We start from the raw sequence: 24,603 nt of genomic DNA, 5'->3' as shown, positions 1-24,603 counted from the left end.
TAAACTGTACAAGGAGTGGAAAGTTAGTTGAAATAAGAAGGGTGTGTTTGCAAAAAAAAAAAAAAAAAAAAAAGACGTTAGTGGATGATAAGACACTGGTATTTAAACACTCCGTGTGAAAAAAAAATCTTTGAAAATCATAAAAATTAAACTGAGATGGTGCAAAATACGTTTTAAATACCAAAATGCCAGCCTGGTCGTGAACAGTCCAACTTCATTTGACCCTTTTAAACTTTGATTAAGGTTTCTACAGTAACGAGTTTTCAATGTTTTGCCAACCCCCTTCCTTTTTCTTTTAATTTGGTCTTCACCATACAACGTACTGCAGCCAAAGGTATTCATACACTGTTCCGTATTTTGATGTATTTTTGCAAAGCTGTAGGAGGAGTATTTGAAAATTGTGACGGAAATAGAAAAAAATGCCAAATAGCTTGAATGCTTATGTGCTGGCACCCTTAATAAATAATAATGATTATAATAAAGAAGTATATATATATATATAAATCCTTGCCAACTGGTGTAATTGAATGATAAAACTTCTAATTTAAACATTTTATATGGGCATGTCTACATATCTGTGAGATGTGGTTTTAAAATTGTGAAGCAGAAATTAATGTTTTACCATAGAAACCCTTTCAATGACTTCCTTACATACAACTGCAATCTCGCTCAAAGAAAAGCAGTCAGTCTTCATCAATTACATTCTTTCACTATGGCTGTCTCAGAAGTGCCATCATTTTCGTCTCTGTTTGAGGAAGAGCCTTGAAACCGCTTTCTTTTGAATGCAGCCCTGATTTTAGGGGAATTATGTAGATTGAGTGAATAGTAATGTTGGTTAGGCGAAATAATGTGTTTCTGTGCAAGAGACTGCTTCAGTGAGAGCCTGGTCTATACCGTTTTGTTTTATTTTGCTTTGCAAGCGAGTGTCTTTGCACAGTGCCCACGTGGAGGTAAAAAAAAAATTACATGTGGACAAGAACAGAATGTTCTGGAGTCCTAATGGATGAAACAAATTACCACGCAGAATTTTTGTTTTTTCATCTTTTCTCACAAAGTTTTTATTTGCATCGAGCGTTGAGAGAAAAGGGAAGGAAAAAAAACAACTAAATTGCAGCCATGGTTTGACAATCAGTCAAACCATGGCTAAGCATGAGATCTCTATTGGTGAAACAAAGCTGCTATTCTAAGAATCCATTCAAATCAGTCCAACATCACAAAGTATTTTTTTCTCTCAGTCAAATTATGATTCTTTAGGCTACTTCAGTTGGATATTTTTGGCTCTGAGGTGAGCAACAGCAAAAGAGAACGTGGCAAATTGAAGCAAGCTGAGTAAATGAATAGGGACCGGGGATAGTTTGAGAGGTTTTCAAGTTTTGTTTCTAAGAAAAATGTTTTTGTTTGAGCTTTTTGTCTCTTTATTTAAATAACGACGGTGGATAGAAAATACAGGATTTATGAGGAATGACGCAGCAAATCATCCTGCAAGAAGTGGTTCAAATTCATGAATCACCACTAAGAGCATTTTTTTTTTAAAACTATCTGGCTAGTCAAGACATTTTCACGTTTTGACACCACTTCTGCCATAGAACCAGACTCCCACCAGTGACATACTGCGCATTCAAAAGTACAAATCCTTCACAAGCACCTTCAAGGCCAACAGAGCGTGATAATGTGTTAATCACAGGATAAATTTGTGTGAAATATGACTTTACTCTTTGACACAGACCTCTCGCCCTCTGATGATGATGAAGAGGAGGAGTGACAACCAGTGGTGGCGGCGATGACAAACGATAATGGCAAATCGAAGACGACAGCCACTTCGAATTGCCCAGGGATCTACAATGACCTCTCGACCCGTAAGTGAATTGAGCAAACCGGGGAGCCTTTTGAGTGTGGCGCGCCTCGCGACCGCCTTGTGTGTTTCTGTCGTTTTGTTGTTCAGCAAAGCTCTCCTTTTATGTTGTTGTGAGATTTGCTGGGAGTTTTTCTTTCTCCCCCCCCCCCATTCTCAAAGAGATGGGGACTGGAAGTCAAGCGTCATCTCTGATCCCTCGGTGTCTTGTAACAGCTGTCTCCGCCATCGGAGCATGTGGTTGCCGCTATCCCATATTACATCTCTGCCACTCAGCACCAACGGATCAGCAATCCAATTTCACACAGACGCGCTCGGAGGGAGGTAATGCTGACGTAGGGATGAGGATCTACGCCTCAAGAAAGACAAGACGTTATTTGAAGAGGTTAGAGGCATGGTGCACAAAAGGAATTAAAAACAGTAATAAAGGCAGGGTGGAAGGAGATGAAAATGTGAGGGTTGAAAAGGCCTGAAGCCATTTCTAAAACTTTGCTGCCCTGATCAAAACAATTCTACTTTGGTTAACTTGAAAAGCTTCTAATTACTCCACCAGATTGTACCACTTTATTTATAAAGAACTTAAACAGCAACAAGGCCGACCAAAGCGCTGTACAAAAAAACAAAAGCATAAAGGAGAAAATGCATACATTTACAGAAGCAAAAAGAGACAATTAAAAAAAAAATTAACTTCCCAACATGACATAAAAATTAAAGAATATCATTACCGTTAGATAAATACAATCTCAAAGGAACAAAAACAAAAAGGCGTGTTACGCTGTGTCATTACTTATTAACAAAAATGGCAAATATGCAAAAGCAGTCAGAGAAAAACTAATAACACCTCAAGTAGGGCTGCAACGATTAGTTGGTAGAATCAAGTGCCAAAAAAAAAATGCTAACACAGATTTCTAATGACAATGTGTCAAATACAAAGCAATATCAATAGACTCCTCCGGTCATGAAGAACCACATAATTTTTTTTGCAACTGCAATGCACTAATGAAACACTGGGTGCAGTTTGGTCTCTGTCATGTGCCACGATTTCCAACAGTTATAGTAACAAAGAAGAACAACAGACCCATGGCAAAGCAGGCAGAGGAGTGAGAAGGAGATGGGGAGGGGGTGTTAAACGTGTAGAAGAATTTGAAACAAGCAACAAAAAGTTGAATACAGATTATGCAAAGTAGCACAGCATTTGATTTTGCACATTTTTTTGTGTAAGATTACAATGACTACTCGCAGCTGAATTTATATTATTCCAAGTGTTTCATTTTTTGTGATAGTCACACGAAGAAAAAAATTAAATATACTCGAATGATTTGAAATCACATGTTTCACAGGTCGATATTTTAATTTGCTGTGGAATGATGTATGGCATTAATGCAGAGACATCGGGTCACAGGTAGGCAGACTAGAGCTGGAGCCCAGAACAGGAGCTGTACCCAGGAAGCAGAGATGGACTGAAATAATTGTTGACTAATCAACTAATCCTTTTTTTTTATTATTTTGACAGATTAGTAGACTGTCAAAATAACCATTAGTTGTAGCCCTCACCTCAAGATTCATTAGCTTAGAGAACTACACTTAGCAGCAATAGCTTCAGATACTAATCTTCTGTTTGACCTTTTAGGTTTATTGTGTTATTGTGGTGGAATTTTAGCCCATTCTTCTTTACAACGCTCACTAAACCAGAGCTAGACTCTCAGTCAGTTTGAGTTTTGGATTTTGAACACCATAAAACTTTGATTCTTTTCTTTTTCAAACATTCTGTTGTGTTGTTACTGACCTGTTTCAGCCCTCAGTCTGTGCAAAGCGTTGGATCACATTTGATTTGATAAGCTTTTGTAAAACAGATTACTGGTAGATTGATGGATCAGTATGCTGATTGAGCCAATCAGGGCTGTGCTGCCCTCAGATGCACCTAGTGTTATTATACTTTACACTACACTTTTTTGTCAATGCACTTCCTTTAGCAGGGGAGCCCTTCACAGCAGTAGGGCTTTTTTCAGTACAACAGAAGAACCCAAGGGAAGTTCCCAGGAATATTATGCAAGCTTTAAATAGAACAATGTCAGGTTTTTCATGGAATGGTAAAACCCTTTTTTTTTGCCCAGAGCCTTTCATATTTAAAAATGGGTAAATAGGAAATGTCACTTTTTAGAGAAAATATGACTAAGTTTATGCTTGGAGCTGCATTCATAATCAGCCTTCAGTAAACAGTAGCACAGGTAGGAAGGAATGTGGACTGATCTGCATTAGGACACAGGACTAAATCACTGAACACAGTTAAACAATCAGTTTTTTTTTCCCTTTCTCAAAATCTACTGGGTTGTAATGTTTATGCATATTCAACAGCTACATTTATAGGCCAAAAAAAGATGAAGAAGAAGAAAAAAAAGGCTTCATAAATAGGTCATCCCAGCCATCGGCTGTCTAGTGCTGCTAAAGATCAGTGTGAGCCATTAATTGGCCAACCTCTAATTCAAAGAAGATTATGGTCAACTCATTGTCCCACTTTTGCGAAACAAGCCCAAACCATCAGCCCTCCACCTGTGCTTCACAGTTAAAAGGAAGTTTTGTGCTGATTAAATTCTTATACCTCAACTTTAGTCTTGCCTGTCCAAAAATCATTTAACTAGATGTCTTGTGGGTTGTTCAGGTCAAGTCTTCCAATCTCTTTGACCTTTATCTGGATTAGTTTTTATGATTATTGCACACATTATGTTAATTTACAACAAAAATGCACTTATTAGCAATAGGATGAGTGCTTTTCACAAGAAGAAACTGGCTGCTACTTATTTTCCAAATGTTCTATAGAAACATTAACGTGTACTTAGTATTTTCAAACACTCCTTTTGGGCCTTTGCTTAGATTTTGTTGAATAAATAATGATTAAATGAAATATGAGGTGTGCTGTTGCTCATCTAAGGTTGCATTTATCTAATTTTAAACCTGGTATGAAGATTAATTGCTTTCATAAATGAAAGCAAAGGAACATACGTTTTACCGAGAGTCAAGCAAGGGCAAGTGTAGCGTAGTAGAGTGTAGAGTAAAGAAAGATGCAGTCTCTGGGACAAATATCCGAGATCTGCTCATTGTAAATACGCCTTAGTTTGTGTTGTCATGTCCATCGTCTCAAGCTTCTGCTCCAACAAAGATGAGGGGAACAATGATCTCTGTATGCTGGTGGGAAAGCGAATGTACACTCCCAGGTCCTTTGAATATAACACCCTCATATTGCACAGTCATTGTGACATAAATAGAGAAAGGACTTGCATCTCATCTTTCCCACAGCAAAGAGAGATTCAGATCTGGTATCCAATGACTGCTTATTAGATTGAGCTATTGGACCGCCAGTTTGGAGCCAGACTCATAAGACAGCCGGTGTGTTGAGAGGGTTTGCTTTCTATTCTCACACACGCATCGACAGAAAAGTCCGTAAAGGAGGGTGAAAAGCAAAACCTAACTGGACAGTCATCCCTTCTGAAGCCTTGGCTTTGCATGCAGCTGGAACTCTGAGAGCTTTTCCCGTTTTAGAATATTCATGGCCTTTAGAAAAGCGACCCATCTGTGTTTCGACTTTAATTGTCTCTCAGACTCAAACTCCAGCATGTGCATCAACGTCAAGGCCAGAAGACCTTACAGGGTGGGCAAAGTCTGACAGGAAACGTGGTTGATGGATAAATGTGTCTCTATTGTTGATACCGAAGGTCAGGTGTGATTCCACCTCTACAGACAGGAAGAAAGATCCCGGAAGAGCCATGACAAGACGTGAATCAAATGAAAGCCCTGGAAAATCTTGTCACACTGAGATTGACAAGCCAGACAAAGAGAACGCTGTAGCCTTGACTTTTATCTTCGACCAGTTGTTTCATTATTCTGCCCCATCTTTCGACCAGTTGGACAATTGTGGGTCTTTTCCCCCCTCCACCCTTTGAATCAAAAAGATCACAATCAACATTTGTCTTTTGGGAGTAAATGATGACAATGTCTCGACTGCGTGAGGAAGCTGTGAGGTTTCTGATAAGTTTGTCAAAGTTGTTACTCTCGTTCTCCATCCAGCAGATTTCAAATGCAGATAAAAAGAAAGAGGAGAGACAAAAAAGAAGGTTTGGGAGTTCTTTCTTTCCCCCTCCAATGACAGTTCGACAGTACACACTCCTCACTACGGAGGTGTCTTTCTGTTCTGCCTTTGTCTGCACGGCTTTGTATCAGAGACCTTGATTAGCAATCACTGCAGCGTAGCCCGTTCCTATTCAAAGTGGAAAGTATTAATTCTCCCCTCAAGTCGCACAGACATCCAGACCTTGTTGATCCAGGTAAGCGCATAATTACCGCTTCTTGACAGCGCTCAAAAATTTCCATATATAATTTATTTTAAACTAAAAACTAAAAATTACACCTTGCTTCCTCAGATTTGCCATCAAATTATAAAAAGAAACACTTAGAAAATGCATAATGGTAAACAAAAAAGCCTAAAGCTGGAAATTTAGAACTCCTAGAGCGAAAACCTATCAGGCATTTTGAAAGTCAGGTGCAAATTTCTAACTAGGCAAGCTATGAATGTTTTGTTTAATGAATTGCAGTTATAGTACGTGTAAAAGAGGCAAAAAGGAAATGGAGATGAATTTAATCACTCTACATATTGACACAGTCTAATAGTTTAGAGCACATTTCTGCACAACTCACTAATGGCCATTTTTATGAAAACTGGCATTTAGACAGGATGTATAATGCAGAAAGAGCTGACAGGTTCATCTCAGCTCATTGTCAGTGAGGCTGACTTTCAGCATTAGAATTTCCTCTGACACGTACCACTTTTGGAGAGAGGAGAGAGGAAAAAATGCAGCGGACCTCTGGTTTTGCATATTTAACACGGCATAACTGTTCAAACAGTCAAATATTGGAACTTTTGACTAACCTACAAAAAAGCCTTCAGGTTTTACATGATGCTTTATGGATAATAAATGACTATTACAGAGCTCAGATAAAAAAGTGTGATATCAATCAAACTGGTCTACTTCTGAAGATCTACTGTTTGAGGGCTGGAATTTGCGACTTCTTTTTTATTTAAAAGGAAAACCTTAAACAGAAAGAGTGATGAGAGAATGCACCAATAACCTGGCTGATTTCCTACCTAACTTGCCGATTTCATTTTTAAATTCCAGTTCATGAAAGCACCATAGCTCAACAGCAATCAAAATTTTTAATTACAGTAACTCACCTTGGTCCAGTAACCTGGAGGACATTTACAGTTTTCCTTGGGCACGGACAGACAAAGAAACCCATGTGTCCTGGTGGTGCTGTTTTGAAAAAGGATGTTCTCTTTCCTGCTTTTTTTCCTGTTTGTTTGATTAACACACAACCAAATGTTTGATTAAACCAGAAGTTATAACACATGAAGGCTGATAATTTTAGTTCTTAAAAATAAATCAAAATGATTAAAAGTGGAATAGGCAGGTCAGAGCTGTAAAAAACTTAAAACACAAAAAATATTAATTTTGACAAACATATCTGTTTATTTTTTAAGCTAACATTTCTGTTGATCTTATATATGGCATTTTTTTCCCATAAAGCAGAGACTTCTTTAACTCCACCTTGCCTTGATGGAGTTCAGCAGCAGTGTTTCCTTTCCTGTCTGAGGCAAATTCAAAAACAAAAACAACTCACCTGCCACAACGCCTCCCTCCCGTCCCCCTTTCTCCGTTCTGTCTCCCTCATCAAGGTTTCCCAGCGTGCACCTTCTCAAACTTTAATCTTTTCATATTCAATTCATTTCACAGCAACTCATCACAAGGTTATCCCACTTTTTCAAAAGACATTTCCCCTTTTAGCCCCCCCATACAGATTCAATAATTTCAGCATCTCCCTGTCTGTTTGTTGCAAGCCTGCTCCCCCCCCCAAACAGAGATCTAGCAATCACACAACGAGCCGTTCTTGATGCAGATATAAATGCTTAACAAATTGAAAAATAAAGAAATAAAAGCTAAACCACCATTATAGCGCCGCGAAGGTGAAGCCCGCTCACAAGAAGCCGCTTGTTTGAATGGTTTTACTCTAAACCTGAGCAGAAAACACGACACTCCAATTAGTTCATTGTGTCAATAACGTGGGGAAAATGAGAAACTCTCTCATATAGGCTGAAAATAAAAATCATTTAGAAAAGGGATGTTTTTTGCTATGTTCCCCCCTCCTTTTTTCCCACCCTTTTTTTTTGTTTTTTGATAGCATCAGAGTGAAGCCCTGACGCCTGCTGCTCAGTGTTGTCTTGGCCACAGTATGGGGTCTGCTTCAATCCACTGGCTAACTGACCTGCCTGAAATCAATGACCAACAGGACACAATGTGTAATTTCGCTTTCTGACAGCCTCTATTGATTGTGGTAGACTTTGTCATGACGTGCATCAGGGAAAGGAGGGTAACGTTTAGCAAATATATTACATAAAATGCTAAAAACAACCCCTTTTTCCAAAATATGATAAGTATTCAGCTTTTATTACTTTTATTTACTTCAGCCCTTTCTTTGACGTGCATGTACATTCATCCTGTGCCTTCTTGGGTTTTACCCCACTGTGCAAAAACACATCATTAAAGTTGTTTGATAAATTTATGCTACTATTTACGGATGTAGATATTGTTAGATGTTGGTGTTGGTTCTCAAGATCTTTACATAAAACACTTTCACATCAGGTCTGAGACGCCTTCTTGCCGCCTCCAAAGGCTGCACGGGAGGTCAACCTGCATCTGTTACGCCTCCGAGTCGAGAAGGCGGGCAGTAACAGAGCTGTAACAGCTAATACAAGAAAGAATAGGCCAGTTTTACAGGTTCAAGGGTGTGATATAGTGATGACAGTGAGTTTGTGCTGGGCGCTAGATTTAGACTGAGAAATGTCAGACACCTATTTTAAGCTTAGTGCATTAACCTTGCTTAGTTACAGTCCACGCTATTGGTTATTCTATTCGTTAGCCAGATGCATCCTAAAGAGAGGACCATGTTTGTATGCATATTGTGGAACTGTTTGGTGAAAAAGGGATCAGTCATCCATGTCCTTGTGCTCCCATGTTCTAAAACTCACAGCATCTGGACTTCTTTTTCTTGTTTCTTGAGGACGTTTCCCCTGTTAGGCTTCATCAGTTCTGATTACAGCTTAGGAGTTTCAGGCTTATAAATCGAAGAGAACCTGCCAAGGAACCAAGAGGACTAAGTGAAGTGAAAAAAAAAAACTATCTACAATAAAAACAAAACAAAACCACATTAAAAGGAGTCGACGGCCTCATGTGTCACCCATCCAACACTTACAATGCACCCTTGGCGCTCCACCCCCGTCGGTTTCACAACCATTTACACCTTGGAGCTTGTGACCGAAACACTTCACATGTTTTTTATTTTTTAGTTGGTAAACTTCTCACAAGTGGCATTGACCCATACAACAGTGAGTCCAGTGACCCTTTTAGATTCATTGTCCCAACTACACCTTGTGAGCCTGAAACTCTCAATTCATACTCAGAACTGAAGAAGCCTTTTAGATGAAAGGTGAAGCATCTTAAAAAACAAAAAAAGGAAGTCCTTTTGGTTTAATGGACTAGCAATGTGCCTATGGTAATAGATTTTGTTTATAAAAAACTGATTTAACAAAAATAAAAAAAACTCTTGATGATTAAACTTTCTTTTACCAGAATGGTTTGGTTAAGATAGATAGAAAAGTTAAATCATTTCAGTACACGCATCACATGGGACCAACAAAGCCATTAAAACTATCAGCATCACAAACTCAAAAGGCATCACACATTTGTTGTTTGGTCATTGCAGCAGTGATAATAAACAATGGAAGCTCTGATAAATCTTACCATTTACAACCAAATGTTTCTGTGTCTAGAATATTTTAAATTTATTTTAAATTGAGCTGGATTGTTTTGGAGCTGGTTCTAAGTCCATGAGGCAACATAGACTTTATCCTTAGCCCAGAATGGGTTCTTGGTAAAGTCAAAAGAACAACGGGAAAAAAAAACAAAAAAAAAACAAACCAACTTTTGGCTTCTAATATGGAAAAAAGAGAAAAGTACAATTTAAAGGACAATCTGCACAGAAAGTCTTTAAACACACTATGCCTTTGCCTGTTGCTTCTACAGTTATGAACATGCCACAGGATTAAAACAAACTCTCCCAACATTTAACTAATGAGATTAGCTAATGAGATTTCCATCAACAAACTTTTCAGAAAAGAAATCATGTCAATAGAGCAAATCAAACTGTCGGCAACATGGAGGATCAACATAAACATACAGACCAGAGTCCACCTATTGGATCATTGGATCAATATATGAGATTTTAATATCAACAACATTTCCTGCATCTGTGATAAATAAGTGAGTGGTGAAGAAAAGACACCACTGCTGTTATTAAATATCAAAGGAGGGTGGATTTGAAACTTTCATATTAAGGGATTAGCCCGCGCAGGAAAATCCAGTTTCCAGTCCTATCCATGGCAAAAAGAAACAAAAAAGTCTGAGTAAGACATTAGTAGATTTAAAAAAAAAAAAAAAAAAAAAACAGTTTTAGCCAAGGCATAAACTCTATTAAATCCTTGCTAACACTCAGAAACAGAATATAATTAAAAGTGTGAACATTCAATCACAAATCTAAGACTTCAACTGACCTTCTAGCACAAGTGAGCATACATTTTTAAAGTCAAAAACTGAATAAGTGATTTACAGATATGCAATTCTTTAGAAACACGTGAATAAAAGGATGTCTACTAAGACAAGAGCAGCATATTCAAAATACACCTTAGATTAAACATTAAAACCATCAGTCCTAATCAGAAGTAAAAACACATGGTCATTCTGTTTGGCTCACTATTCAAAACAAAAAAAGATTATGTTTCTGTTCAGTAAGATGTCTGCAGAAACACAGGAAGTTCTGGTTCAGACACATAGGATTACCAACACACCAACACTAACAATCCAGTTTTAAACACTAAACCCTCTAACATGCTGTAATGTCCTAGAAAACATGAAGTTTTAACATTAAGTCTGCTAAAAACACCAAATAAATATGACACATACTGTGTACCCCCACACAGCTGGGATGTGTCAGCACTCTTCACATTAGACTGACCATAACAGAAAACCCATTCAATTCAGAAGACAGCAACATTTTATAATTAGTCTTTTAAGTCAGAAAATATTAAATTTACTGACAAATCAAATGTCCACAAGTAATTCATACTAAAAAAACAAATGTGTTGAAAATGGCGTCCGTTTATCAGTTTATAAACTCGTATTAAAATTCCAAAGGTTGCCATGCAGTACGCTTCTCAACCAGAGGGTATGGATTTGTTTTTTAAGGAGGGATAATTTCTTGAATTGTACTGAAACACCAGTCAATGTCCTGAAAAGTATTATGAAAATCATAATGGCAACTATGACAAAGCACAGGTTTACAAATGACAATCAGAGTATATGACCTTGGTATATATTTCTTTCCACCTTACTTTCTAAAAATAAATAAATAAATAAATAAAAACATTTCTTGTATGCTCCTAGCAACTATGTATCTAACAGATGAGAAAAACTCAGCAACTTTACTTTAATAAGGTTAAATTGAGCATTCATTCGATATATTATAAATATATAGTCTTGCACAATATATCATACTGTATTGTTATATCAAATATATTTTGTTATTATATATAACATATAGATATAATTTTTTAATCAATCTAATTTTATATCATATCATACTGAATCATATTATTTTAAATATCATTGTATTGGATCATATTATCTATCATATCACATTGTATTATCTAATATCATATCAGATCATAATAATTCATATGTCATGTCATATATCATATACTGCATCATCCATCTCATATATCATATTGTACTATACTGTATTTAACTGTATCAAACTGAAATGTTTTATATTATACATCACATTGTATTGCATCATATTATTGTCTCATAGCATATCTTGTATCGTATTGTACATCATATTGCATCATTTATTTGATATTACGTTATATCATATTATATCATATTACACTGTAATATTTGTTGCACTGTTTTTGACTCATATTGTATTGTCTGATACATTGTATCATATTGTCTCATATCATATCATATTATCCCTTCATTTTAGGTCAATTTAATTGTTTTACGCTAAAGGAAATATTATTATGTGTATCATTTGAGAAGCGTGAAGCATGCAAAGTGAACCTAAAACAAGTCCAGTTCATCAGCAGGTGATAAAAAATTGTTTTTTCTGATATTGGCATGGATTTCATGTATTGAGTGGAGTGGCTCTACAGCCACGACAACACTAGAAAAAAAATAAATCAAACAGTAAGTTAATATAAAATTAATTAATGGTCTGGCAGGCAAAGTGTAGCTCTGAATTAACTGTAGTTCACTGTTCCACTTGGTCAGCTTTACATCCCCATGGACAACGTAGCCAGATGGCACTTTCTGACTGTCAGCATTTGTCTCACACATAAATGCACTGCTACAAGAGGGTGCATATACACGCACACTCGCAGCACTGTTATCCAAACCATGTAGGCATTTAGCTAATCATTAAATACAAAAGGCAAGATGTTCTAAAAGATCACAAACAAACTGCAGAGCCAAAACTATACCCATTTGACTCCAGATGACTGCACGGTTACGCATGCAGGACTATCACTTTCAGACACGCTACACTTTGGTACATGGCTGGCTATTGGACACCGTCCCCATTTGGGCTGGTGTGTTTATAAAGAGAGTCCCCAAACAGTGGAAATCAATATCGTCTGTCAGCTTTTTAGTGTGACCACGGATAGAGCAGAGACACGGGGACTATGGAGAGAGAGCTGCATCCGTCCATCAGACTCTCTGTGACCGCCAACAGCTTTGATTGAACGTGACAGAACGAGAGCATGTGAGGACAGCACAAATCTAAGAAGATGGAGAGACAAACACTGATGATGCTGGTCCTTTCTGGATATTTCTGGTGCTTTTTCCTCCATCAAACAGAGGCACAACAAAACGGTGACAGAGTGGCAACTTGGGAACAATCTTCACATATCTGCCGCACAGTCACGCACACGTTCCCACACATATACTGTAGCTTTAAATAAGTGTGCGCTTGCGTGCAAGGCGAAGCACCTAATTGCTCTGGCAGCCAATGAATGATGACAATGGCCACGGTGGGAGTTGGCGAGACTTTGTCTGAATGTATGTAATTATTCAGCACAAAAGGAGTGGCCGCACGGTGCCAGAGCAGATTTACTGTGTCTGTGGTCAGTGCATTCAGCGGGGAATTTAATGATGAGCACTTAGGGGCTAAATTACTACTGCATTGTTTACCTCTGCTCATACAAATGCAGGCTCCGCCGAGAGCAGAGAAGCGAGAAGGTGCAGGAGAATTTGCTGAAATTTAAAAATGAAAGCCAATGATCTGATAGTGCGGAGCAGCCCTGGAAGAAGATGAATGGAAGCAGAGGCAGGGGAGAGGCTGAAATGTCTTTTTTGGTGAAAGCCCCTTCTCTTTACAAGCTGCTGACAGCGAGCCTGCAAACAAATCCCAGGATAAGATGGTGGAGAGCTCAAACTTGAGACCCTAAGACATTTCAAGCTGCAGTATTTTCAGTCTGAACAGCAATACAACACAGACTTAAATAAGAAATCCACAAACTCTTAAAAAATTTGCTTCAAAACCAGTTTTTGGCTTGAATATTGTGATCACAAGCTGTTTAGATGCAAACTACGTTGTTGAACTCCATCAACTCAGGACTCATCCAATGATTTAGTCTCCCTCTAACCATCACTTGTGACAAAAACATCCATCTGAGCTCTGTCAGAGGTCATTTACATAATGAAAGAGGAGAATTACGAAGGAGGCTGAGGCAGGACGAGCCTGCCATTTGGCAGAGAGAGGAAATGAAGATGGAGGGAAAAAGCTTTGGCAAGAAAGGGGCATTGGACAGTAACAGTGAAGAGAGAGCAGCAAAATTGGAGTGACAGATTTAAAAGTTAGTACAGTGAGAACAACAAAGATAAAGAGAAACTTGGCTAAGTGATTAAGAGGACTCCAAGATAAGTCAGAGGATCACAGGTGCCTCAGCGTCTTACCTTGGCTGACGCCGGAGCCACTGATCCCGCTCCCGTGATGCCTCGCTTGACCGCGAGGTCACCGCTCGATGTTGTCACGGCAACTGTGACCGGGGTGGGGAGGAGGGAGGGGATGACCGGGAGGGGAAGGAGCCCCGGACGGTTGTTGCCATTGACAACGGCGGAGGCACAGCTGTGGTTGGCTCCTCCGTTGTGGAGGCCGGACGGACGGATGTCTCGCCGCTCCCAGGGTCCCCGGTAGTCCCTCTCGAAGCGGTGGTGGTGACGTGACATCACTTCCTCTCAGCGGGAGCAACGGGGGCAGGCCTGCGTCAAAAGGGACCAGAGAAGGTCAGGATGACATTCTGACTGAAGTGGTGGAAATAGAAAAACAGTCGCACAAAGGGAGAGCTTTTAGGACTAAGAAAAAAAGAGAGGAATAAAACGTCAGGTGAATTAAAGAGAGAACACCGTGACACGGAGGTGTAAATGTCCCCATGGTACCTAACTGACACAAACACACCGCGGCTCATTTGTTGCCTCCGATTTCTTATTCTCTCAGTCATTAATGAGTGCTAAAACAAGAGGCAGTGGGATAAGAGCTACCTTTGTACATGAAGCATGCAGTTTCAACAACAGGAGGTTAAAACAACATGGCTGAGCAAAATGCAAACAGGTACACACATTTCTTTCCCACCCCCCCGAGGGCAGCGCAGCAGCAACACGACCTAGCGGTCGAAACTCTTTCATCTGAATAGATAAATACCCCCGCAATTACAGCTCATCTCATACATCTAATGGCTGCTTAATTCAATCACGCTGCCCTTGAAGTGCATTTGAGGGTTCTCCCCTTTTCCAGACACAGCAGGCTGTGACAGGCTAAGAGGCGACAGTGAGCTGGAATTACATCAGTATGGAGTACAGTGCTATTGTACTGTACGAGCAGCGTATCGCTCTTATATCATAAATCAAACACGCGCAGGATGTAAAAGGAGTGGAATCCATCACGGAGGGGCTTTGAAGCGCATTGTGCTCAGCCGCACCAAAAGGCGCGTGATGCTCACGGAGCCGCTGATAACAGATGAAATAAATAAATAACAACCTCAAAACCAGGTTTCGCAAGCCCTACCCCGCCCCCACCCCTTCCCATGCAAAATCCCCTGGTCTGTGAGGAGAGAATGAATGACAGCGGATGATAAGTCTTTCTTCTGAACGCCGGGGTCTGTCACGCTGCTTTCTCTGCCTCACAGAGGAGAGAACGCCTTGAAATGCCAGCGTCTGTGTGCACATCTGTGTGCGCGCGTGTGTGTTCAAAAGCTGTATTTGCTACAAATGGATGACTCTGCATCTGTTTGTAGAGCATATGTTGAAAACTCCACAGTAGTATGAGATCATCCCGGGCGCAGGTTGGAAATGAAAGCTTCTTTACAAAGCTTTGATGCTGGAGGTACAATGTACAGCCTGTGGTGAGAGCTGTGGCACAACTCTAACTTCGCCTGCTGCGACCAGTGGAAAAAAAACGCAACAAAACACCCCCTCTTTCCATCGCTTTTCAGGACTCTACTTTCTTTAACGCCCGCCGCTGAAAACAAAGGTGGACAATAATGTTTTTGCCCATGCCTGTGTGCCTCTCTGTTACCAAAATATCTTACAAACCACTGGACAAATTGTATTAAATCTTATACAAAGCCACCATTCAATGTAGATCTACTGCTGATTAACTTTTGGAGCCAACTTGAATCAAAATGGCCACCACAGCCAACTGATAATAAAAAAGTAGCTATAACTCAGTCAGTTTTACTGATATTCACCAAAACTCTGGTGTGGCACCAGCTGAGACTGATATTTTGATAACAGTATGCACGAGATCTGCGTTTAAAAGTTTGGAGTCAACTCTGTCTGTTAGTAAAAAAATCCCATGAACCACTGAATGGTAGATAAATTTGATCTGGTGTCCAATTTTAACAAAAAGCTTAGAGCAGGGGTAGAGGAAGTACATGCTTTTTAGATCATTCTACAGTTTTTAACAAAACTTTCAGGAAATAATCAATGAACGTACCTTTACAACTGATTAACCTTTACAGCCACTCAGTCAGATTTGAACATATTGGGCTGAAATGCGGTGTGGTTGTAGCTGAGAGTGCGACTCACTGCATAAGACCTTTGTCTAAATCTTTACTATTAACTGTTAGAGTCAGTCCTGTTTGTCTGTTACCTAAAGATCTCATGAATCCCTAGACGGATTTTATTGAAACGTTCCAAAAGTAATCACTGGATATACCTCTACAACTGATTAGCTTTCGAAGTCAATCAAATTCAACATGGCTGCCACAGCTAATCAAAATTAGCCAGCACAAAATGGCTATAACTGAGTCAATTTGACAAATATTGAGCTAAAATTTGATATGGTAGTAGCTGAGAGTCAGTCACAACACATACTTGTGATACTGCACAGCTACAACTCTCAACATAGGATGATCTTAGTCTAAAACTCTGACGTGAAAGGCGGCGGCGATATGCTTTCCATCAAGCCCTGCTAGGCCTTTAATTTCAAACTCCTCCCCGCCGCCCCCCCTGATCCTCATTTCTTTTTCTCTAATACAAGGTCTGACTCTGTGCAAACATCGGAAGCCGATCCGTGGCAACTGAAAGCTGTGGGAAACTCTCTCACGCTCTCCGCAATAACCTCTCTCCCTCTCCATAGTAACCCCTTTTAATAACCTCAAATTTTCCAACAGGCTAACCTTGCATTATCTCGAAAAATATGTACGGGGAGAGTAACAAGGTGCTAGGTCAGTCGAACAATGGCAGCGCTAGTGCCAGGTAATATTCTCCTTATCTCCTGAGCACCACACCGCAGCGGGGAAATAAAAAGGGCCGGCGGGGAAAATCCCAACCCTATAAGAACGCGGGGAGGGGGAAGAGACGACACGGGACATCATCGCCACAAAAGACCGGACCGATGCGCCCGCTTTGATATTTCCGTACAATTCTGCTCTCGTGTTTTTAAATACAGAAATTGATTATTTTACCAGCCTGTGCAGACATGTCAGTGTGCATTTACTGCGCTCTCCGCGGTGCAGGCTGTGATTTACTGAAAAGCCAACGAGTGTTGTCTTCCTGTAAAACTCAGAGCACATGGGAGAACGGATCGATACATCTGATTATGCAGAAGAAGAATTGATCTGGGTTTGCGTGTTCGCACTCGAGAGAGAGCTCGGCGGGCGAGGCTGAAACCAACAGAGTGGGCTTAAGAAAGGAACATAAGAGCGCAACATTTACACAAAAAAAAAAATCTCATTTACTCTGTTCAAATGACAGTGGGAAAATGTCTGTTAGCAAAATATGTCATGAACCACTGGCCAAATGTGATTAAAACTCTCAGCCAAAAAAAATTATTGAATGTATATCTTCAAGTGATTAACTATTGGAGTCAACCTGATTCAAGATGGCCGCCACAGTAAATTGACCTTAAAAAACATAATGGCAGATATTGAGCTAAAACTTGGTGTGGTAGTAGCTGTGAGTCATCCCCAACAGGAGCCAACAGGTCACACAAAGTCTTTGTTTAAAACTTTGGCATTACCTACTGGAGTCAGCCACGTGTGTTAGCAAAATATCTTATGAGCCACTGAACGGATTTTAAGGAGACCCTCAGAAAGTAATCATTGGGTGTACATCTACAAGTGATTAACCATTGGAGTCAACCTGGTTTAAGATGGCTGCCACAGTAAATCAAGCCTAGCAAACACAAAAATGGCTGTAACCTAATTATTTAAATGTTGGTGTGGTAGTAGTTAAGACTGATCCGCAGCACAAACTCAAAGAGCTAACAGATCGAGCAAGAAATTTTGTTTAAAACCTTGGCGCGCAAGGCAGCAAGATATACTCATTCCGCTAATGGATGGTAATTTCGTCATATAATGTTCTATCTCCTAACCAGATGCCACAGATCTGCACTGATACCGAACGTAAGCCCGAGTCGCTGCAAGTGCCTTGCATCAATGACAAATGCTGTTGTTTTTGTGTTTAGGAGGCTCTCACATTATCATGCCTCACATTTTATCACTCACTTACCCAGATGGCATTTTCAGAATCTTGGCTCTACAATTCAATATGTGCACAGCCCTCTAAGTGAATTCCTGTCATCTTTGCACTACGCATGCAAGTATGCACTGGGTAACCGGAGACCGGCGACTGATCCCCGCAGAGCGAGTGTCACCCAAAACAAATCCCACTGCGTTTATGGCGAACAGAAGGATTTACGCTACTAATTACAAAGTCTTAAATTCCCTTCACAGCTCGGTTTCTGCAGCTCCTCCGAAAGCTGCGTGCACGTGCCCTCTCGCGGCTGACGGCGCGTTTTGCGGGGGTTGAAAACGAGAAGGCGACGGGACGGAGTCTCGCTCTCAATGCCGCCAGTGGAAACCAACACCCGACACACCTGTGGGCTCTGCCAGGCTAGATAAACACTTAAATGCTTCACATCTCCGATGACACTTTGCTCCACGCCGCACCGCTTCTGGGAGGGAGGAAAAGATGGTGCCAGTGAGGGTTTGCCTATTTTCTTTCCCATTCAGTGAAGTCGTGGTCAGCCGTGGACGAGGAGACTGTGTGTCAGAGGAGAGTTGATAACCTTTGCTGCGAGGCGCAAGAGTCAAGCCAATCTGAGAGCCATTTCAGTTTTGTACAAAAATACAATTACGACAGTGTTTCAGTCATACCCTGCAGCAATTAATGAGTTTCTTCAGCTTCTGCAATCCTGTCAGCATGTTAAAATATATTTTTTTTTTTTACCCGGAGGTGTTTCCCATGCCAAATGCTATTTTCTAACCCAGACTAAAATAAAAGCTGATGACGGAAAATTCCTCCCCGAGAGACAAAGAACAAAACAAATGATTTTAATTACTAATCCTCTGTCGGGCCGAATCAAAAGACAAAGCCTCCGGTTTCCAACGTGAGCAAAAGGTGTTTAGAGTGGAAGAAAGGCAGAAAGAAGGGCTATGTCAGCAATCAGACCTAATGAGCTGACTGACTGGCATCTCCATTGTGTTGTCAGTCACGTCGTGGAGGCAGAATTTGTGCTTGCGGACCGATTTCAACTCCCGCTTTTACAAAACTGTCTGCACACCTGAACTCCCGCTGCTGATGCACGACTATCCAAACGGCGTCCTGCTTGCAGTCGTGAAAAGCGAGCGCTCCGTGGGCGTGTTTTGTGTGTGGGCCTGCTCGAGCGCAGGGCCAAAATCGTGGCTGGCATTATCCTGACCTCGGTGGCATCGCCATGGAGACGCCCTGCATGTTGCTCCTCCGCATCAGTAGTCTCAACTTCAGCTCTTGAGCAACGACTGATCAGCCGAAATTAAAAAAAATAAAATAAAAAGTTGTCTGGCAGGTGGAAAATGTGAGACACACACCCATCGGAGCAGCATCTGTCACTCCGAGGAGGCACGCAGCGTGCTGGGCGTGTGTGTGACAGAGCTGCGTTAACAAAGCCATGTGGGAATACGCGGGGAGCTGCGGAGAGACGTGAGGAAAGACGGAATGCAACAGATGGACAGAACGTGGCAGCGACGGCGAGGCAGCCAGGCCGTATGAGAGGGAGCGTGCAAATGAGAAATAACAGCGGTGAAGTGCGTGCGTGTCGGCAGGAATAGAAAGAAGGGTGTTAAGGACGGGTTTAAAGTGTGTGTGTGAGTGTGTGTCCTTCCTCTGTTCCAATGTGAGATGTTTGCTTTGCTGGCACATTCTGCTCGATGTTTAATACCTCTTGCTACAGATACTCCCCGAGAGGAAGGGCTCCTTTTTCCAATCTGTAGTTGTGTTTACTCGTATTGACCCAGTGATGGGATAGCTTTAAGCATGCTAACACACAAACAGCCGCCTGCTACGCTCATGAGGATGTGCTAATGATCAATTCGTCCATCAGCAAGTCTGAAAGAACGAGAGCCAGGGACGATCAGCACGTGGGAACTTCATGAGGACAAGATATAGCTGTAAACATAATTTTCTGATATGATGAATTTGATATTTTCATTTGTTGTCATTTGTAATCATCAAAATTAAACGAAATAAACATTTGAAATATATGAGTTTGTATGTAATGTATGAATATAATATACAAGTTTCACTTTTTAAATGGAATTACTGAAATCAATCTACTTTTTCATGATATTCTAATTTTATGACCAGCACCTGTAAATTCAAACTTTTTCACCCAATTAAAAAAACAGTTCAAATCATTTAATAAAAGCTCAAAATTCTGAAGACATCTGTGTCACATGACCTCTGTGGCCATCATCTGTGTCATTATGACTCATCATAAGGAGTGTACATGAAAATTTTTTAACCCAAACTGTGTGCAAAGAGCGTTCTTTCTAGGATTTTTATGTTGAAGAGCTGAGCGATACAGCAGAGTGAACCGCCAGAAACCCCTGGTTATTTTTAGGTTTTGCTCTTGAACATGAGAACAAAGACGAAGCTGGAGGAAAAGCAAACACAGGAACACAATATCTCATGAGCTCGAACAGCGAAGAGGAGAAAGGAACATCTACAGGCTCAGAGATGCAGCTACCTGCTGGTATGGAAACCCAAAAGCCTTTTGTTGGGATTGATTCCTCGCATTAGCAGGTTGAATTAATCCCGGCGGTTTGAGGGGGAATTAGTGCTTTGCTACTATTTGCACACCTAATTAAGGGTCTGAGTGGAATCTGAAGACACCACAGAGTCGACAGCAAGTTGTACAAACGTGGGGCCTCTCAAAATGGATCTCACCAGCTTAGGCGCCGCTGGAACCAAAAATAGCTTCCATTTTATAGCAGATTAGAGGCATATAGGTTGGGTTTTACTTTAAAGAGCCAGAGTTACAGTACAGCTGGGGAGCATTTGACACACAAACAAACCTGAAGCGTGGGGGCAATCACAGAGGATGATTACTAGAACTCAGCACCTCACAGTTCCTTATCTCATCTGCCTGTTAGGACTTCCCCACAGGTTCAGAGATCACAGTGAGAGATAGCACTTTGTACATTAATCTGACACCTTGATGGATCAAACACTGCAGGGGAACATCCACAGACTGCCTCATTTTGCCCGAGACAGACACTTCCTGATCACCTCCTCTTTTTATGAAGCATGCAAGCAAAGGCCACATCTTTCAAAAGAGATTAAAAAAAGGGTCACGTGTATTACACAGACAGCACGAAGAGGAATAAAAATGGCTAAGGCTAAGGGGTATGCTTTCTTTCTATAAAGAAATATTGCATTACACCCACACCGCTGACAGGAAATTTCCCACTCGGGGTGCATCAGCACAATTCTTTTAGAAAAGCGTTAATGGGTAAAACTTTCTGGAAGGAGGAGCAGGTGTGTTTGACTGCATGTGCTTTGTGTCGGAGATACAAGATGATGCAAGGGTTTCCAAGCTGCTTGTTTACCGAGGTTTGAACGTGCATGGTCCGTTTCCATTTTCTTTTCCTTTTTTTTTTTTTTTTTACATGACCGACAGTCATTTTGCCGTCCCAAAATGTCAGCTTTCGCCGGCGCTCGTGCAGGCAGGAATGGCCACCATGCTACGAAGCACTGCAGTAACGGAGTCAGAAACACACGCTGCAAGTGTTTGGCACGTCATTAGCCCGGGGAACAGAGGGGGCACCGCAGCCTCCGCCACCGAACGCTGCTGCTCAGTTAATTAAAACACAGACTCTCAACAAAACACCACATTACCACGACGGCAAGACGCAAAACTAGAGAACAACCCTGAGGCGAGAGCGCGCGCTTTCCCCATCCAGCCTTTTTGCCAGTGTCTTTGGGGCACGGCGTCGCACATTTCCAGACGCCAATCACGCCGTATTTTCCATGCTGGTGTTTATGCGCTCGCAGATGTGAGCTTGTGTCTACTCTCCGCGGCCCTTGTCAGCTGTCGTCTTTTCTGTCCTCGCTGCATCCTCTGGCAAATTTCTCTGTTCTCCGAACGAAAACCGAAACAGAACAACACGGCTAATGCATTACTGTAACACACACATGTGGTCCTCCTACATGCGTGTGGCTCAGCTTTGAGAGCGGGGCTCGAGACAAGTGAAAAGAATAGTGACTTAATTATCTAAATGGCTGCAGAGGAGATTACTGAGGGCAGCGGGCATCTGTCTCTTTCAGCGCCACCAGCTTAGAGAGCCAAGGAGGAGAGATCAAGAGATCTGGACATCAAAAAGAGACACCAGCAATAGGAGGGTGACAAAAATAAGACTAAAGGAATTAAAAGAGAGCAAGAGATGAGAACCGACGTGCACGAGAGCAAGAGAAGTGGCCACTGTGACGGGGAAATAAAACAGATAAGTTGGCGAGCTGACTGCTTCTGGTCAGCTACCGGAACTCTGCCCGGGGTAAAGATCCGAAGGGTTGAAACCTTCAATCTGGAGGCAACATAAAGCAAGAAAAAGATGCCATAAAGCTAGGCAGGAGCACCCCAAGAACATTCTTTTATCATTTCCATTTTGTCTTTATTAAAATATATTTTTGTGGAAATATCTGGGACACTACATCTTCTAAATCCAGCATGTCCAATTTTAGAACTTCTCGCCTTCTAGATTTGACAGCAGAGTGGAAAAGAAAGGCAGCCAGTGTCGACAGAAGCAGACAATCAACCACTGAATGAGTCAAACGGCTCTATACCTTCCCGTGGTCGTGTACAACCGGGTCTATCAAACTGATCCATGTTCAACAGCAGTCATAATTTACTGATTTAAGGAGACTGAGGCCCAAGCTGCCTCGCTCTCTTCAGCATGAACATTCAAAACTTTAAACATTTGGTTGTATTTATGAGAATAAACTGAACTCTGATGAAGACGAAAAGTCAACATTAATCAGCCTTTCATCGGGGGAAGTCACCAAAAAATTCAGTTAAATGAGAGTCCAGATTTAAAGACAATTGTGATTTATTATTTTTAGATTCACTCGCTAATTAGAGTTCAAAGATTTGGGAAAAGATCATTTTCTGAGATCTTCAAAAAGAGATGTTAAAAGAGGCCACCGGGTGAGATGTTTTGAGCCTTTATCTTCATTAAAGCAATAGTTCAAAACTTGTAAAATGGGGTTATGTGGAAAAGTTAGGATGAAATTTTGCCCTACCTGTTTTAGATAGTTTTTCATATTTGGAGAAATAGATTTTAATCCTGACTGGAATGACGAGCTAATGGCTAATCCGAGCAGGGCTCAGACAAAAGTGGACTGTGGCCATTTAAGGAACAATATTGTCATAGTAGTTCATATGAACACTATTTTGAAATGGTGTTTTTGCTGTCAGATTCACTTACATGGTTAACTCATAAAATAAATGTGACATTCCTGCCTGAGGTGCCCCAGGCAGCACAGGAAGTGCTACAGCTAGCTTCTGCTAGTTGCACTTGTAAACAACATTAACTTTTTACGTAAATAATAATATAATGTGAACTACGTATTCACATGGATTGCTATAAAACTTAAACTGTCCATGTAGTCAGTTTCAGTCAGTTTTAAACTAGCCTTCCTCCAAACTGAGCTCGTTCAAAGAGCCATCTACAGCAGGTAAGATGTTAATTGTTTGTAACCTTTTCACGGAGCTCCACTTCAAAAGACCTAAGCTATCACTTTCATTAAATCAAAAGGTTAATGTTTCTTTCTTAGAGAGGAATTAAAATAAAGCAGAAGCAAAACCTGGGAGTCGATGTTCTGCACATCAAAGTACCAACTCATCCAGGTCTGATACTCTCCATCTCAGGTAATAAGTCAGCCAGCTAAGTGTGCTGCATCTCTTTATTGCTTTTTCAAACTACGTCTAGACATGTGGGTATTAATGCAGACACAAAGGTATTCATTAGGTAAAAAATACATTTTAATTTAGGTCAAATAAACATTTTCTGCAACCCAAATACATACAGATGTCCAACCAGGCAGGGCTCTTTAGTTTAACCTGAGCCATCTGGTTGGTTCCCCTGTCACCAGTGATGGCTGCCGCCTGTCCAGGCAGGCTCCAGGCGAGCCAGAAATCCCCCTGTGCGATCCAACAGCATATTAATCTCCCGAAATCTCAACCTTTTCCAAAAGGGCAGACATCATGGTATCCTCACTGCAGTTGTTCGGGCGAACATCATCTCACATTCATGATTTCTTCACTTTTGTTTTAGGTGACATGAAAAGTGAGGAAGGAGCGACAGTACTTTCATTTCTCTCAGTGTGCCTCTCTGTCTCCACCTAATTCATGTCTCTGGGTGCTTCCTCTAAAAGCCATTCTCTGTCACTGTCCATCGTTTCATATCTGTATGAGCACAGTGGCCTTTCAGAGTGCACGGTGAGTGGCGCCACAGCATGGTCTGGCCCAGAGGAGCAGTTGGAGCGGTACAGATTAATGGCCTATGAGACAGCCCAGGGCAGGTGGAATGAACAAATACAGAGACTACCAAAATGGCAATACAGGAAGAAAAAAGAAAGAAAAAAAGAAAAAGGCAGAAGGAAATAAAAAGAATGAGGTAGACACTAAACTGTATGAAAGCACTTTGAGAACAGTTTTGCAATAATGACAAACTAAAAAAAGTCTCGTTTTCCTTGAAGGAATACATATCGCCAGCCACTTTCACGCCAGACTTCTAAACTAACATCATTTTATGTTGACAAATGTCAGAG

General features: G+C 40.9%; 1 protein-coding gene across 3 annotated transcripts in view; it reads right to left on the bottom strand.

Annotated features, from left to right (window-relative positions):
- Positions 1-24,603, bottom strand: part of LOC108231789 (kelch-like protein 29) — a 267,051-nt gene that overhangs the window by 166,945 nt on the left and 75,503 nt on the right. For all 3 annotated transcript variants that reach the window (XM_017409072.3, XM_017409074.3, XM_017409073.3), the window contains exon 3: positions 13,969-14,274. In XM_017409072.3, the coding sequence (XP_017264561.1) occupies positions 13,969-14,241 (273 nt within the window). In that variant the 5' untranslated portion in view covers positions 14,242-14,274. The remainder of the gene's footprint in view (positions 1-13,968; positions 14,275-24,603) is intronic.

The sequence above is a fragment of the Kryptolebias marmoratus genome, linkage group LG19, assembly GCF_001649575.2.
Source record: "Kryptolebias marmoratus isolate JLee-2015 linkage group LG19, ASM164957v2, whole genome shotgun sequence".
Classification (NCBI taxonomy): Eukaryota; Metazoa; Chordata; class Actinopteri; order Cyprinodontiformes; family Rivulidae; genus Kryptolebias; species Kryptolebias marmoratus.
This window is presented reverse-complemented; position numbering and strand designations above follow the sequence as displayed.